Consider the following 16,535-nt stretch of genomic DNA (forward strand, 5'->3'; position numbering starts at 1 on the left):
GCATGAAATGGACAAAATTCAGAATTTCGGTAGTATATGTTTTATAAACCTTTACTTAACTCATCCTTTTAAATAACACCTTCTAGAACAAAAAATAAAATGTATTTTACACAGCAGATATAAGTAGAAGAAAGGGAAGCTGTGGTATTTTTTGATAAAATAGTGAGTTCATAACAGCAATGACAGTTAGTCTTTTTGAATTGATATAATGAAAAAATATCTGTTGAATACTCCAAGAAGCAAAATAAAAGAAAGTTTGTCTGGACCAAAATCACTTTCTTACTTGAGACTGTTCACAGCAGCCCCATGGGCACATCAACCCATACTCTCTGAACCAAACCTTCTGGATACAGGGGATCTTCAATTTGTCTGGATTGGCCAGGAAGGAGGAAGAGGAAAGGGGGCATTTGTAACTTTAATCCCACTTAACCTGCACCACGGTGGCCTTTGGACTCATGGTGACCCAATGGCTTGTTTATGTCAGTGAGTCACTGTCTTTATTTGTTCACTGATATACATTTTTATGCTCCAAAAGTTATGTGACATATTTGCACATTATTTGCACATATTTGCAGAGCCAGTAACACTTAAAGTCATCCTTCATGCTGTACTGGGGGAAAAGTGGGGGTGTGTACGGAAATGCCTTAAACTTTTACACAAATTAACATTAAAAGCACATGAGTCATTTTAATACTTATTGCATCCTGAATATTTGCTGAGAGAGTTGATCTCAGGAGTTCTCAGCACACACACACAAAAAGATACATATGTGAGGAAATGGATATGTTAATTAGCTGGACTATAGTAATTATTTCACTATGTATATGATCAAACATCATGTTGTACACCTCAAATATATGCAATTTTAAAAAATGACATGAAGACTTCCGCCAAGACGGAGGCATAGGTGGAAGCACTGCACCTTCTCACACAATCAAGTTTAAAAACAACAAAGTTATAGCAACAAAAACGCAGCCAAACCACAGAAAACTTAGCTACATGGAAGTCTGACAACAATGAACCCTTCAGCCAAACCAGTAAGAGGGGCAGAGCCAGCAGCAGAGCAGGGTCGGGCAGGAAAGATCCACTGGACTGACCCAGGCACGCAACCCAGGTGCACCAGCAGCCATGGGCGGATCCCAGGTGTGGAGTAGCAGCGGGCAGACCCAGTGAGCGTGCAAGGCGGTGGACTCACTGAGGGCTGACCACAGTCACACATTCGAGCGCAGATAAATCGGTGAAGGAGCAAGCGGTGAGACAGACTGTGCAGGTCCCAGTAGCAGAAAGTGGCAGAGGAGACCGCCATCGTCCCTCTCTGACCCCGCCCCCACATAAGCGTCACAAACCAGCAACCTGGTGGCCCCACCCTGGTGAACACCTCCTTGTAAGTAACAGGCACAAACAGATCAAAACATGGCTCAAGAACAACTCAGAGCCCCAGTGCTGATAAGCCTAAGCGATGAAGAAATAGCTAAACTTTCAGATGCACAGTTCAAAACACTGGTGATCAGGATGCTCACAGAACTGGTTGATTATAGTCACAAATTAGAGGAATATATGAAGGCTAAACTAATTGAAATGAATGGAAATGCACAGGAAACCAATAGTAATGGAAAGGAAACTAGGACTCAAATCAAAGGAGTGGACCAGAAAGAGGAAAAAACATGACCAAACATAAAAGGATGAAGAAACAAGAATTCAAAAAAAATGAGGAGAGGCTTAGGAACCTCCAGGACATTTTTAAACATTCCAACATCCGAATTATAGGGGTACCAGAAGGGGGAAAGGAACAGCCACCAGTGGAAAATTTATTTGAACAAATAATAAAGGAGAATTTCCCCAATCTGGCAAAGGAAACAGACTTCCAGGAAATCCAGGAAGCACAGAGAGTCCCAAAGAAGTTGGACCCGAGAAGGAACATATCAAGGCACATCATCACTATATTAGCCAAGATTAAAATGAAGGAGAGAATCCTAGAAGCAGCAAGAGCTAAGGGGACAGTCACCTACAGAGGAGTTCCCATCAGACTGTCAGCGGATTTCTCAAAAGAGACCTTACAGGCAAGAAGGGGCTGGAAAGAAGTATTCCAACTCATGAAATCCAAAGACCTACATCCAAGATTGATCTATCCAGCAAAGCTTTCATTTAGAATGGAAGGGAAGATAAAGTGCTTCTCAGATAAGATCAAATTCAAGGAGTTCATCATCACCAAGCCCTTATTATATGAAATGTTAAAGGGACTTACCTAAGAAAAAGAAGATAAAAAAGATGAACAGTGAAAGGACAGCAAACTCACAGTTACTAAGAACCACACCTAAAACAAAAGCAAACTAAGAGGACAGCTAAATCAGGAGCAGAACCATAGAAATGAAGATCCCATGGAGGGTTAGCAACAGGGGAGTGGGAGAAGGAGAAGGGGGGAGAAGGTACAGAAAATAAGTAGCATAGACTGTAGGTAGAAAATAGATAGGGGGGAGGGCAAGAATAGTGTGGGAAATATAGAATCTAAAGAACTTGAGACACGTGGTCATAAACTAAAGGGAGGGAATGGTGGGGGAGGGGTGTACAGGGTGGAGGGGAATGAAGGGGGAAATAGAACTGTAATGGCATAATCAATAAAATGTATTGGAAAAAAATGACATGAAAATAAACAAACAAAAAGAGCCAAAGAAAAACAGAATAGGAAAGAGAGAAAAGCAAAACGAGACCCTGGGTTTAAATCAATAATCCTTTAGGCTAGAACTTCCACTCTCTACCAAGTGTCAGATTGCACAGAACACATCATCTAACTATTGACCAAATCAGTATTTGTTTTTATACACCAATTATTTTAATGTATGTTGCTTCTATTTGTAAAGTTAGATACCCATTGCTATATCCTAAATACATGTGTGTTTGAGAGAGAAAGCTAGGTATAAAGAGAAAGACAAAAATAAACATGACTAACCCGGCTGTACTCCATTTGTCATACCTTTTTTCCAATCCAAAATAATAAAGCAGCTGTATTAAAGCTAACAGATCATCAAAAGGTCTTTCACTTTACCAAGCAAGTCAATATTGGATTAAAAAAAAGATGAATAATGGCATACTTTTAAAATTGGTATAATTAGATAAAAGGGGTGTACATTCAACATTTCAGCACTGACTTTTAAATAGCACAATATACCTAAATTTCACTTCTTTTTTCTCATTTGTTTTTACTTTTATCTAAAAACATGTACACGTATACTAATTGAAAAACCCTTTCTTATTTCTATATTCTTTCATGTTTTTTCTTTGATTCATTTCACAGCTAAGTTTCTTAAAAGGAAAGCTTCTCGGTGGTTTTTTTTTAAGCAATGGATACAGATTCAAATAAAATATCATGCTTCTGTTTTGTATTAGTTGCTGGAAATCTCAACCAAATTTGCAGCCCATGTCTAATAAATGTTTATACCTCACCATACACATATTGGGATTGTTTTGTGCATTTACTATACTTCATTTTATTTTTCCATTAACCCTCATTTTCCTTCTCTTTAATGTTAAATGTATTGGGTTGGCCAAAAGTCTTACATTTTTTTTCTGTATGATGGCTCTAGTAGCGCTTAGTTGTCTAACTTCATTTGAAACAATTTTGTTAGACTGCATTGTGACAGCTGCCATATCAGTGTGCATTTAAAAAAAACCTTATCAAAATTGGTGAATTTTTGTGCAGCCATTTTAATGTTGGAGATAAAGATAAGCAACATTTTCAGTGTATTATGCTTTATTATTTTAAGAAAGGTAAAAATGCAACTGAAATGCAAAATATTTGTGCCGTGTATGGAGAAGGTGCTGTGACTGACCAAATGTGTCAAAAGTGGTTTGCAAAGTTTCTTGGTACTATTGACATTTTGGCCAAATAATTCTTTGCTGTGGGGTTTCTTATGCACTAGAAGATGTTTAGCAGCACCTCTGGCCTCTACGCACTAGAAGCCAGTAGTGGGAGACAGCTGATATACTCAAAATATCCAAATCAATAAAGTTATTGGTGAAAATGAAGAATGTGTCTTTTACTTTACAGAAAAAAAATAACATTTTTTGGCCAACCCAGTATTTTTAGAAGCTCCACTAAATCATTTTGAAAAAAAAATTGAGGATTAAATACACATGCACACACGCAAAATTTTTTTTAAGGAAGCAAAGGCAGAGCCTATGGCCCTTTAATTAAAGCAAGGGCCCACTAACTTGAAGAATCTATTTTTATTCTCCCCTTACTGTTAAAGTGCCAATAAAAATGTAAATTCTGCATAGTGCACCCAAACAAGTAGAAGTGGCTCTAATTCATTCTGACAGGGCTCCCAGGTGAGGACCACAGCAAGGGCAGGCAGATCTAGTCTGCGAGTCGGAGAAGATGGCTGCCATGTCCATGGCCCGCTGGTGACCATGCACAAGATCTATCTTCTTTGTGCCTCTTTTGTATAAGGCAGGGGTGGTTTAAAAAAACATGAAGAGAATTATCATATGCTTTATAAAGAAGTGGGTTTTTTTAATAACAAAAGTGTTCTGTTACTTGTGCTAAGCAGTTTATTTTGTCATTTCTGCAGTACATTGTAATATTAAAATGTTTATTCTTACAAATTTGACTAAGTTTTTCCAGCTATTCACTCAAGTTAAAGGGTGGGTTTCTGTTCGGTTAGACTATGGGTGGTTCTAATTCTCAAAGCCGTGAATCCCACTCTCCTGGGATGTCAGGATATTTTAGGTTGAAGCCTCATAATATGCAAAACAAAGTGTCATGAGTCATGTCCACGAAATGCTGAAATGCTAGATAAATTCTAAGAATTCTCCTTATTAGAAAATTTAAGGTTTTTAATGTAAATACTTTTATATAAAAGTAAGTAAATAAAAGAGTTATATTGTCTACAGATGATTACAGGCTAAACATTTTTTTTTCAGCATTCAGTTTGCCTGCTTATAAAAGACTCTGAGACTGCATTGCCTAGCGACTCTATTTACAGGCCTTAAAAGTCTGCAATTAGTAAGTTGAATAGCGTTGTAGACAGGTCCTCGCCAAGGTGGTAAAGATTACAGAGATGCAATATGTCTTTTTAGAAAGAATAATAAACCTGTATATAGCCATTGAAACCAGTTCAGACTGCAGAGCAAATAACATTAAAAAAAAAAAAAAGATGGAAAACCACAACGCGTATTATAAACTCCTCAGTCCCAGAAGGGGAAAACATATGAGACACAAGGAGGCTTCCAATGTTAACCATTTAAATATTTGGCTGTAGTTTTTAAACATATTTTCCTTTAGTAAAAAAAATAAAATTAAATAATAAACATAAAAATATATTTGACATAATCTGCCTGTGTTAGCACATCATCACTGGGAATTATAGAAAATTCTTACTCCAAAATATAAGATTGTCTTAACCAGTAAAACAAAAATTCATAACAAATTGAGTAATTAACAATTTACTCTTCCCTCTCTGAATCACTTTTTAAAAAAATATATTTTATTGATTATGCCATTACAGTTATTCTATTTCCCCCTTCATTCCCCTCCACCCTGCACACCCCTCCCCCACCATTCCCTCCCTTTAGTTTATGACCACGTGTCTCAAGTTCTTTAGATTCTATATTTCCCACACTATTCTTGCCCTCCCCCTATCTATTTCTACCTACAGTCTATGCTACTTATTTTCTGTACCTTCTCCCCCCTTCTCCTTCTCCCACTCCCCTGTTGCTAACCCTCCATGGGATCTTCATTTCTATGGTTCTGCTCCTGATCTAGCTGTCCTCTTAATTTGTTTTTGTTTTAGGTGTGGTTCTTAGTAACTGTGAGTTTGCTGTCCTTTCACTGTTCATCTTTTTTATCTTCTTTTTCTTAGGTAAGTCCCTTTAACATTTCATATAATAAGGGCTTGGTGATGATGAACTCCTTGAACTTGACCTTGTCTGGGAAGCACTTTGTCTGTCCCTTCCATTCTAAATGATTGTAGCTTGGCTGGATAGAGTAATCTAGCTTGTAGCTCCTTGCCTTTTATGACTTTGAATACTTCTTTCCAGCCCCTTCTTACCTGTAAGATTTCTTTTTGAGAAATCCACTGATAGTCCTATGGGAACTCCTTGGTATGTAACTGTCTTCTTTTCTCTTGCTGCTTTTAAGATTCTCTTCTTGTCTTTAATGTTGGGTAATGTAATTATGACGTGCCTTGGTGTGTGCTTCCTTGGGTCCAACTTCTTTGGGACTCTCTGAGCCTCCTGGACTTCCTGGAAGATTATTTCCTTTGCCAGACTGGGGAAGCTTTCCTTCATTATTTTTTTTTAACTTTGGAAGTTTTTAATTTCTTGCTCTTCCTTTTCTCTTTCTGGCACCCCTATGATTTAGATGTTGGAATGTTTCAAGTTGTCCCAGAGATTCTTAAATCTCTCCTCATTTTTTTTGAATTCTTGTATCTTCATTGTGTTCTGGCTAAACGTTTATTTCTTCCTTCTGCTCCAAACTATTGATTTGAGTCCCGGTTTCCTTCTCATCACTATTGGTTCCTGTATATTTTTCTTTATTTCACTTTTCATAACCTCTACTTTTTCCTTTATTTTGCAACCCTATTCAACCATTTCTGTGAGCTTCCTGATTTCCACTGTTTTGAACTGTGCATCTGACAGGTTGGCTATCTCTTCTTTGCGTAGTTCTGTTTTTGGAGTTTTGATATGTTCTTTCATTTGGGCCATATTTCTTTGGCTCAGCACAGCTTTTACATTGTAAAGGGTGGAGCCTTAGGTATTTGCCAGGGCACAGCAACCCATGTCACTGGGTTGTGGCACTGTGTGTAGGGGAGGGGGCCGAGAGGGAACAATGCCACTCGCTCATCTCTCATCCCACTTTCAGTCACTTCCCCTGCTACCCACAAGCAAATTGAGTCCTTCTGGTGCTGATTCCCAGGTGGGTGGTAAATCTGTGTAAATCTAGGACCCTGTGGGTCTCTCCAAGGAACTCTCCTGTGAGCCTGGGAGTTTCTCCTTCTGCCGTAATACCCACAGGTTTTTACAGTGAGAGGTTTTGAAGCTTTTTTCCCCCAATGCTGTAACCCTGGGTTGCATGGTCTGTCTCACCCCCCAGGTATTCCTCCCGGTTTATCCACATACAAATGTGGGACTGCCAGCCACTGCCTCACCCACCTGGTCCTCCAGCTCTTGCCTCGCTGTGAGACCTCTCTGCCTTGGCTGCCCCTCTCTGCTCCTCCTCCTATTCTGGATGAATGTTTCTTCTGTAACTCTTTGGTTTCACACTTCCAGAAAGTTTGATTTTGTGGCAATTCTGTTATTATTTTAAAAAATTTGTTGTTGTCCTTCTTTTGGTTGTGTGAGGAGGCAAAGTATTTACCTATGCCTCCATCTTGGTTGGCAGTTGAGAACATATTTCTCCCCCTTTAAATAAAATTGATAGCCCTGGCTGGTGTAGCGCAGGAACCACACAATCATGGTTTGATTCCCAGTCAGGGCACATGCCTGGGTTGCAGGCCAGTTCCCAGCAGGGGACGCACAAGAGGCAACCACACATTGATGTTTCTCTCCTCTCCTTCCCTTCCTCTCTAAAGATAAATAAATAAAATCTTTTTAAAAATCTTAAAAATAAATAAATAAAAATAAAAATAATAAAGTAAAGATCAACTGCCTCCCTTAGTAGTACATGATATGTGCAAATAAAAGTGAATTCAATACCAAGGTCAAAGCCACTTTCTGCATAAAGCTGTCCCTGATCCAATCCCTCTTCACCGCTATGCTCTGACCACTTCTGAATATGATGCCTCCCTCTGAAACCCTCAGTGACTCACTGATGGTAGTTGTCTGACTCTCTCTTATATGCTAATTTTATGCCTCCCTCCACTACCAAAGCTTGACTTTTTGCAAGGTACAGAGGAGTACACAGGGAGTGCCCCACAGGGAGTGCACATGAATGAAAAAGAAACTCGGTGGCTATGGAGCCATTTTTTCGTTTTCTTTTTAAATTTTATTTTTCAATTGCAATTTACATTCAATATAATTTTGTATTAGTTTCAGGTGTGCCACTTTTCTTCTCTATATTTATACCTCCCCTCTTTCACATCCCCTATAAGTTTCCTCTTCTTTTTCCACACACCCACAGAGATTCTGTGACTTTCCATGGCCCTTTTGTCCCCTATCGCAGCTACTTTCAACTTGGTTGTTCAAAAACTGTTGCAATATAGCAATTTCTATCAACTGACTTTTATGAGGTATATGCCGTCAGCCTTCCTAATTCAAGGTCATCCTCTTTCCAAGCATTTTCTGTAGGTTAGTATTTTGGCCCAGAGCTTATGAGTTGCCCTAGGGATAGGCTCACATACCTCATCCTTCAGTAGAGTTTTACTGTACTCCAGGTGGTGCCGCTCCAAAATAGAAGATCCGTGAAGCTTTGCTAATGGAGATGTGGATCTAGAAGGAAAAGAATAGGCCACGATTTTAGCTGTTTAAAGATTATGCATGTGGCCCTGGCTGGAGTGGCTCAGTGGATTGAGCATGGGCCTATGAACCAAATGACCATGGTTCGATTACCAGTCAGGGCACATGCCTGGGTTGCAGGCCAGCTCCCAGCAGGGATGCAAGAGAGGCAACCATACATTGATATTTTTCTTCCTCTCTCCTTCTCTTCCCCTCTAAAGAAAAATAAATAAAATCTTTAAAAAAAGATTATGCATGTGTCCATACAATATAGAATCTTTACTATCTGAGGATTTTTTCATTTCTTCTCTCTCTTTCTCCCCTAATATCCATCAAATGGTTAGAAGTTACATATCAAGAAAGAGTTTTCAGATTTAGAAGATGAGAATATGCTCTTTAAAGCAACTTCTTTTTAAATCCCCCTAATTTGTTGAATGTATAAAATGGTTGAATTGTTTAAACTTGGAAGTTTGGTTTATCCCCTGCACCAAAAATCTTTGTTTTCCAGAGCTCATGGTGGTAGAATATGACTTACAGAATATGTTGAAAACCTGTTGAAGCCAATAGATCATTTATAGAGAAAGTGTTCATAAAGAATAAAGTATTCTTATAAATGAAGCATAGGGAATATGGCCGGCAATACTGTAATAACTATATATGGTGTTATATGGGTACTAGACTTATCAGTGTGATCACTTTGTGAGCTATATAAATGTCTAATCCATGTATTGTCCACCCGAAACTAATATAATATTGTATGTCAACTAGAAATGAAATTTTTTTTTAATTTAAAGAGAGAGGAAAAAAAGAATTTCTAGGAACCAAAATGAAAATCACTATAAAGTAGCAATTCTTTCCTCCTCAAAGACAGTGAGATAAATTCAAACTTAAATTTCCTGTTTGAGCCTGATTGGCGTAGCTCAGTTGGTTGGGCTTCATCCTGCAAAGCAGAAGGTTGCCTGTTTCATTCCAGTCACGGCACATGCCTGGGTTGCAGGCCCAGTCCCCCATTGGGACATCTGTGAGACTCAGTCGATCGATGTTGCCCTCTCACTCTCCCTCCCTTCCTCTCTCTAATAATAAATAAAAATAAAATAAGTTTTCTGTTTGTTAAGTTTGGACCACAGCTTTATGTAGGTGGGGACCTCAGTCTTTTGTACCTTTTCTTTAGTTCTTTCTGTTTGAGGAAAGGGAGTAACATCAAAAAATAAAAAGGTGAAGAAAAGATGAAGAGAGGCTAAGGCTAAAGGTTTACCTTAGTAATGTGGAGCTGTTGTCTTAGAAAAATGGAATGAATATTTTTAACTATGGCAGCTGTCATAGAGAAGTTTCATTTTATTTCAGAAAGAATAGAACTTTACAGAGGGAAGAGTCATTAACAGGTCGGCTAAACAAAATAGTCTACTTTGGGATCAGAGTTCTGACTCATAGTCAAATGCCCACTCTGCGTCAGCACTGGAGTTTTTTTTAAATGAATAAAGCAGAATTTCAGTTGAAAAGTATATCTTTAATTCCTTTGGGCCTAAAAACATCAGTCAAAAAAGGTAATGGGAGCTCGATATCCACCCAGTCTCAGAGTAACACCTCACAGATGATTTATTCATACAAAGGAGAAAATGTACTTTTGCATAAAGAGATCAACTAGACATTCATAAATAGTTTAACTTCACCTCATACATAATGGGGCAAATTAACATCAAAGGTCTGTCGATGCAAGGCACTAAGAAGTACACAAGACCTAAACAGAATTCCTACCCAAAACTTTCCCCCTGAGTCTAGTAACCTGGAAACAATCAGACAAGCCCAATTGAGGCACATCCCACAAAACAACTAGCCTAGACTCTTCAAAAGCATCAACATCCTGAAAGATACAACAAGGTTAAGAAATGATTCCAGGTTAACGGATATTAAAGGTATTGAGAACTAAACCTGGTCACAGGGTGATTTTTCATTTATTCTCCCCTTAGACACCTTCAAAAGTCACAAGTACATGTTGACATTGCACATGTGTTCACTTACTTCATCTGATACAGGTTATTGGTGCCTCTGTGGTCAATGTCATGGCAGAAGGCAGCAGCGAGCATGGCAAAGGCTTCGAGATCTGTATAGTATTTCTTCAGCCTTCCTGTCTAAAATATATATAATATAGATTTAATATAACAATGTAATAATATAAAATATATATATTTAATTGGATTAATACACCTCTAAAGCGTGTGCTGTGAGGCCTGCCTGCAATAAAGGAGGGGACCTGCTGTATTTTTAGAGCAAGTTGCTTTTATTTCCTCTTGAACATTATAGCTCATTCCAGGCAATTACAAACCACAGCAGGAGAAGGGGTGGAGGGGGTGGATAAGAATAATAAAGGGATTAAGTTGTACAAACTGCCAGGTATACAAACAGTCATGGGGATGTAAATTGTAGCATAGGGAATATAGTCAATAATATTGTAATAACTATGTAGGGTGTCAGGTGGGTACTAAATTTATCGGGGTGATCACTTTGTAAGTTACATAAATATCTAGTCGCTATGCTGTATACCTGAAACTAATATAATATTGTATGTCAACTCTAATGGAAAAAAATTTTTTTAAATAAGCCAGCAGGTAACTGAAATTTCCTTTGAGGAGGTAAATGATTGTCCTCACTTAGTAAACTCAAGATTTCCTTTAAAAGTAATAATCCAGCCAAGTGCCCAGGGGCCCCCACATAGTCTGGTATCAGCTACAAGGGAGTTTGGGGCTTATGGGACTGTGTCCATACATTTCAGAATGACTGATCTAAGCCGATGGGCCGTCTCCAGTTCTCTGCACAGGTTTATAATGGCTGACAGCACTCCGTACCTACCATCAGCAAAGTGAACATGGTCTGCCCCACGTTGAACCCGTGCCGCCAGTTGTGGTAAGTGACAGGACGGTACCCTTTTCTCACGGTGTACATCCATCTGGTAAGAACCTGTCCCCAAAAGAAGATAACACCATCAGACTTTGGAACAGAATGCTAAAGTTTAGAACGTCTGTGACAATCTTATCGGTTGGTCTTGTTTACAGAGGTTAAGCTGATGTATTTACAAAGTTAATAATAATTTAAAATCCAAACTGAAGTTAATCTTTTAAACCACAGGAAACATTAGCGAAGAACAGCTGCAGAGTCACCCAGTGTTTTACACTATTGTCCATCTAACCTCTACGGGTACTTTGAATTTCTCCACCACATTTATTTCAAAAAACAGTCGTAGTCCGCACTTAATCAGTTGATGCTCTGTAACGGGGAAGTCACTGAAGCAGAATTCATACAGGTCTAACGCCTTTGGGTCTGGCAGGTCCTCTTTCTGTTCAAATAAAGACAAACTGTGTCAGATTGCATTCCAGTATTTTCCCTGTAGTCTCACACATCCACCACTGGGTGTGAAAGAAATTACGATAAAAAGACACCTGAGCCTTTATGTGCCCAGCGCGGGGTTCTGCAGTTTGCATGAATTATCCTCACAACAAACCTGCAGTTACCCCAGTGTACAGATGGCGAAACTGAGACTCAGTTATATCAAGAAAATTTCTAAGTAGTGGGATTCAATTCCAGTTTTACTCTAATAGCTCTTTTCTTTCTATGGCGTAAAATAAAATGTTTAGTTGCGGCAGCTTTACCCATTTTCAGTACTAAACTTCCCTTTTTTTCTTTTCAGGAAATATTTGGTAAACAGTAAATGATCATTTAATTCAATTCTACCATATTTTCTTTACATGCTCAGCGATGCTCTCCCACGGGACTGTGGGATCATGTCTCTCCTGTTTGCTGCAGTGTCCCAGCACCTGCAGTGCCTGCCCCATGGTGAGGTACCGTCTTGGTGTAGAAAGCAGCACATTTACATCACAGATTGTGAAGAGGCAGATGACAACAGGAGGAGGCAGGTAATGAAGGAAATCAATGTGAGACTATTTCAATTTCAGTCAAACTGTTTTCAAGTTTTGAAAATTCAAGGTGTAGGGGCCTCGGCTTTCAGTTGTTGTCCTAGAAGGGCTCTACCTGCATAGTGAGGTAGAAACTGAAATGAACTATCCCTGACAAGACCTAAAACCAACTTTATTCACTTGTCAGAAGAAAATCTAACCCTCTTTGCAGAAAGCTAATACTACCCAGAGTCCCTACAAGTTTTTATGCACAATATCCAGTTAAAAAATTATGAAGCGTGCTTTAAAATGACCAAATAACTAGAACCCAACCACAAAACTAGACAGTAGAACCAAACCTAAAAATGATTCAGGTATTGAGGTGGAAAATTTAAAATAACTGTGGTCAATAAATTCAAGAAAATAGAGGGGGAAATAGGCAAAACATAAAATAATGAAAAGTCTTATTTTTTAAAATATTTTATTATTTATTTTTAGAGAGGGAGAAGGGGGGAGAAAGAGAGGGAGAGAAACATTAATCAGTTGCCTCTGGCATGAGCCCCAACTGGGGACCAGCCCACAACCCAGGCATGTGCCCTGATTAGGAATCGAACCAGCGACCTTTTGCTTTACAGGATAGCACTCAACCAACTGAGCCACACTGGTCAGGGAAAAATGATGAAAACTTTTTAACACAGAGTTGGAGTCTTTAAAAAAATTAAGTGTACATTCTAGAACTGAAAACAATTGTCTCTGGAGTGAAAAAATGATTGGGTGAGTCTAACTGTAAGCTATGGAAATGAGTGTAGGTGCGTTTAACAGTAGACAGAACAAAATACAGAATTAATGAACTGGAAAAGGAGTTAATTTCAACCAGAAATAATAGGGATGGCCTAATGACCATCAAAAAGGCACTGAATTCCTCCAGGCGCCATAAAGGAAGCTAGTGATGGCCATGATAATTGTGCCTGGAAGGGTCCTGTGTTCTGGATTCCTGTCGCGTCCTCTGGGGTGGCCATGGTGTAATCCAGTTATTCAAATAAACCAGGCCATGACATCTCTAGAATCTGTGCCTAATGCCATAGTCTAGTTTAGCTGTGATTCTAAAGTATCCATGTTGATCGGACTGTAGGGGACAAAGAGAAAGATAAACAAAGAGCCAGAAGTTGATTCTTTGAAGAAACACGCTTTCTTTTTAGCTTTGAAAGTTGCCAAGGAAAAAGAAAGTCAATATTTATTTGAAAAATGGGAAAGTGTGTCCTATTTAAAAAGTGTTAAGAGTAGAAGTAAAACACCTACCAAAATTGTGATAAGTTGTTTTTCTTCACAGTCTTCAATTACATCTATATTTAACTTCTCTTGAAATTTCTAAAATGTAAAGACAATTGAGGTGTGAAATTCCTATAAAGGAGAAGATTTGCTTTTGATTCCTCTGCTCTTAAAATCACTTAAAATATGTTTTAAATATGTTGTGATGAGTTTCATGACAAAGATGCATTCTGGGTACAAAGAAGATCTAATACACCTGATTATAAAGAGTTCTCTCTGAGAAATAATCTAATATAATTGATTTCTCTATTACCTTGAAAGGTAACACTAGGGGGGAGAGAGAGAGAGAGAGAAGTGGTTTGTGTTTTGATTTTATTGATTTATATAAATTTCTCTTTATTCTTCCCAGAACTTCTTATCTTTAATATCTCAAATTCTCAAGTCGAATTCTCCTAACTCTCAAATCACTCAACAAAATCAAAACCAATCCCCCCAAAAAACCTACCCAGCAAAACTATACCTATGCACACACTCTAAAAGCTGAGCAATTAGAACACTGTTAGCAAATATCTCCTTGCTCTCCCACCATCCATGATGTTGGTTTTGGCCATGTTTGGCCAGTAAGTAAAGACTTGAAATGTGCTTGCACAGTGGGCTTGCTCTGTTACACTCTGTTGTGTTCATGAGAAGAACACCTATCAGGGAGCAGCTGATCAAGAAAAAAGAGAGAGACACAGAGCAAACCAAACTCACAGCTTGGAGCCAAGCCCAACCAAGATCTATCGAAGGATGTCAACCCCTAAATGCATGAATGAGAATAGATGTTCATTGTTGGAACCAGCTGAGATGTGATGGTTGTTATGCAGCATTACATGGCAATAGATGACTGATATAGTTCCTTTCCTGGAAATACGTTTTTTTTTCTTGCTAACACACTTGAATCTCGATATTACTACTCAAGCACCTACAGACCTAGAAGCTATTTTTAACAAAGCGCTATTCCACCAAGCAGCCTGGAAGTCCAGTTAGGGCCTACATACACTGGGCCACCCAAATCTTCCCCAACCCCTCCTTCTTTGCCTCCCCTCCTTAGCTCAGGACTAGACCTAATCTCATTAGTCAGACCTCTGGGTAATTTGGTGAATTCCAGAAGCCCTGGTCAAATGCCACCTAATATCCAGAGGACCAAATTCCCCACTTACCAGAACAGACTTGATTTCATCCGGAGTGGCTTTGGTCTGGTGCACGAGCATTTCCTGAGCGATGTCCTTTCTGTTTTCTAGCTTATTCATTTTCTCATAGGTATCAGTATTTAAAAGAGACCAGCCAAGAAATTGTGTGAGAGTCTGAAATGTATGAAATGTGATTTGATTCTCTAAAATTAAAGGAAAATTGACTTGAAAGCAACAACAACAATAATAATTGTCCCAGACAATAAAATGGACTTAGCCCTTGATTTCCAAAGTGCACCATGCACCCTGAATAGTTTATTAGAGGAGAAAAATTATAAACATCTAGTAGAACAAGCATGACCTGGAAATCAGAGAGACAGAGAGCTGGGGGTGAGAGCAAGAATAGAAAGGGGAGAAAGGAAAATAGAAACCTTCTTTCTCAGTTTCCTAGTACCATAGAGAATTTTGATTAAGCCCAAAGTTCATACTTTAGTAAGAAGTGTTGCAGTTCACAGAAGTCAGGAAAGAGGGAAATGACACAGTAACACACTGGCTGTAACCCCGAGTGACTCATATCTCCATTGCCCTTCAAAAATATCACTCCAGAATAACAAATAATCATGTGTTCTCTGTTATTTCATGAATTTCATTTCCCTCCATTATTTGGTCATTGCACTTACCTCAGTAATGTGTTCGTCACACTCATCAAAAGGTTTCCCGTCCTTCCTGTTGTAAAATGTAGCTACTCCCACAATGTCGTCTTTCTTGTTGACAATAGGCAGGGACAAGACATTTCTGATGACCCAGCCAGTGTCATCTACAGGTCCTTTCTACAAACAAGCAAGGCATGTGGCTTATTTTTTAGTTTTGAAAAAATTATAGACTTACAGGATGTTGCAAAAGAAATGCACAGAACGGTCCCATGTACCCTTCCCCCAGTTTTCTCAGTGGAATATCTTGTGTCACTAGTATCAAAACCAGAAACTAGACCTTGGTGCAGTTCCTGAAGCTCACTCTGATTTCACCAGATTTGTGTGTGCATGTGTGTGGTTCTATTCAGATAATGTGCAACCTCCACTAGAATCAAGACACAGCACTAACCCAGCACCACAAGGCTCCTTCGCCTCAGCCCTTTCTAGCCACCACCCCACCACTTCCCACTGAGGTTATTTTCAATTTAAAGAAAGCACAGTCTTTGGGTGTTAGATACACAATTCATATGTTGTGGCAGAACATGTCTAGGATTATGCAGCCATAAAAGTATGCTAGTACATTTGATTAAGGTTACTAGAACCAAGTGCCTATTCATATTGGCCCTACCCTCTTCTCTTTGTCTCCCCAGCCCAAGGATAAAGAGAAGCACTTACCTCTGTGTTATCTCAGTGTTTCCTGTTCACTTTTTCTGTCCTCCAACACCTGTTTAACTCATCTCTTATATTACATTCTTTCTGTTGAAATACCTAGTGTGGTCTGTTTTCCTGACTGATCCATCAAGGTAGTCTTTTGTTCTGTGACGCAATCTACCTTGTAAACATCTGTCAAGCTCCTATGATATATCGGGACCTGGGCTAGTTGCTGGGAACAGAAATGGATAAATCCCAGGCCCTTAACCTCAAAATGACAACAGTCTAGTGGGGATGCAGACACTGATACTTAGGAGTGTTTCTCAAAGTATAAACCAAGGACCACAAGCAAGATATTTTTTAGCTTGTTTTGTAATCTCTGGGCATGCATCTTGAATAAGCTGCTGGGTGATTCCAATGCCCTCTGAAGTCTG

General features: G+C 39.0%; 1 protein-coding gene across 15 annotated transcripts in view; it reads right to left on the reverse strand.

The window, feature by feature from the left end:
• The window catches only part of PDE6C (phosphodiesterase 6C), a 48,909-nt gene that overhangs the window by 10,249 nt on the left and 22,125 nt on the right, over window positions 1–16,535 (reverse strand). For all 15 annotated transcript variants that reach the window (XM_037156700.2, XM_053663856.1, XM_037156702.2 and 12 more), the window contains 7 exons: window positions 15,439–15,588; window positions 14,789–14,932; window positions 13,617–13,685; window positions 11,615–11,761; window positions 11,278–11,385; window positions 10,450–10,559; window positions 8,337–8,424 (listed from right to left, as the gene is read on the reverse strand). In XM_037156700.2, coding sequence (XP_037012595.2) covers window positions 8,337–8,424; window positions 10,450–10,559; window positions 11,278–11,385; window positions 11,615–11,761; window positions 13,617–13,685; window positions 14,789–14,932; window positions 15,439–15,588 — 816 coding nt within the window. The remainder of the gene's footprint in view (window positions 1–8,336; window positions 8,425–10,449; window positions 10,560–11,277; window positions 11,386–11,614; window positions 11,762–13,616; window positions 13,686–14,788; window positions 14,933–15,438; window positions 15,589–16,535) is intronic.

Source organism: Artibeus jamaicensis, unplaced genomic scaffold, assembly GCF_021234435.1.
Source record: "Artibeus jamaicensis isolate MK-2021 breed Jamaican fruit bat unplaced genomic scaffold, CSHL_Jam_final contig_332, whole genome shotgun sequence".
Lineage (NCBI taxonomy): Eukaryota > Metazoa > Chordata > Mammalia > Chiroptera > Phyllostomidae > Artibeus > Artibeus jamaicensis.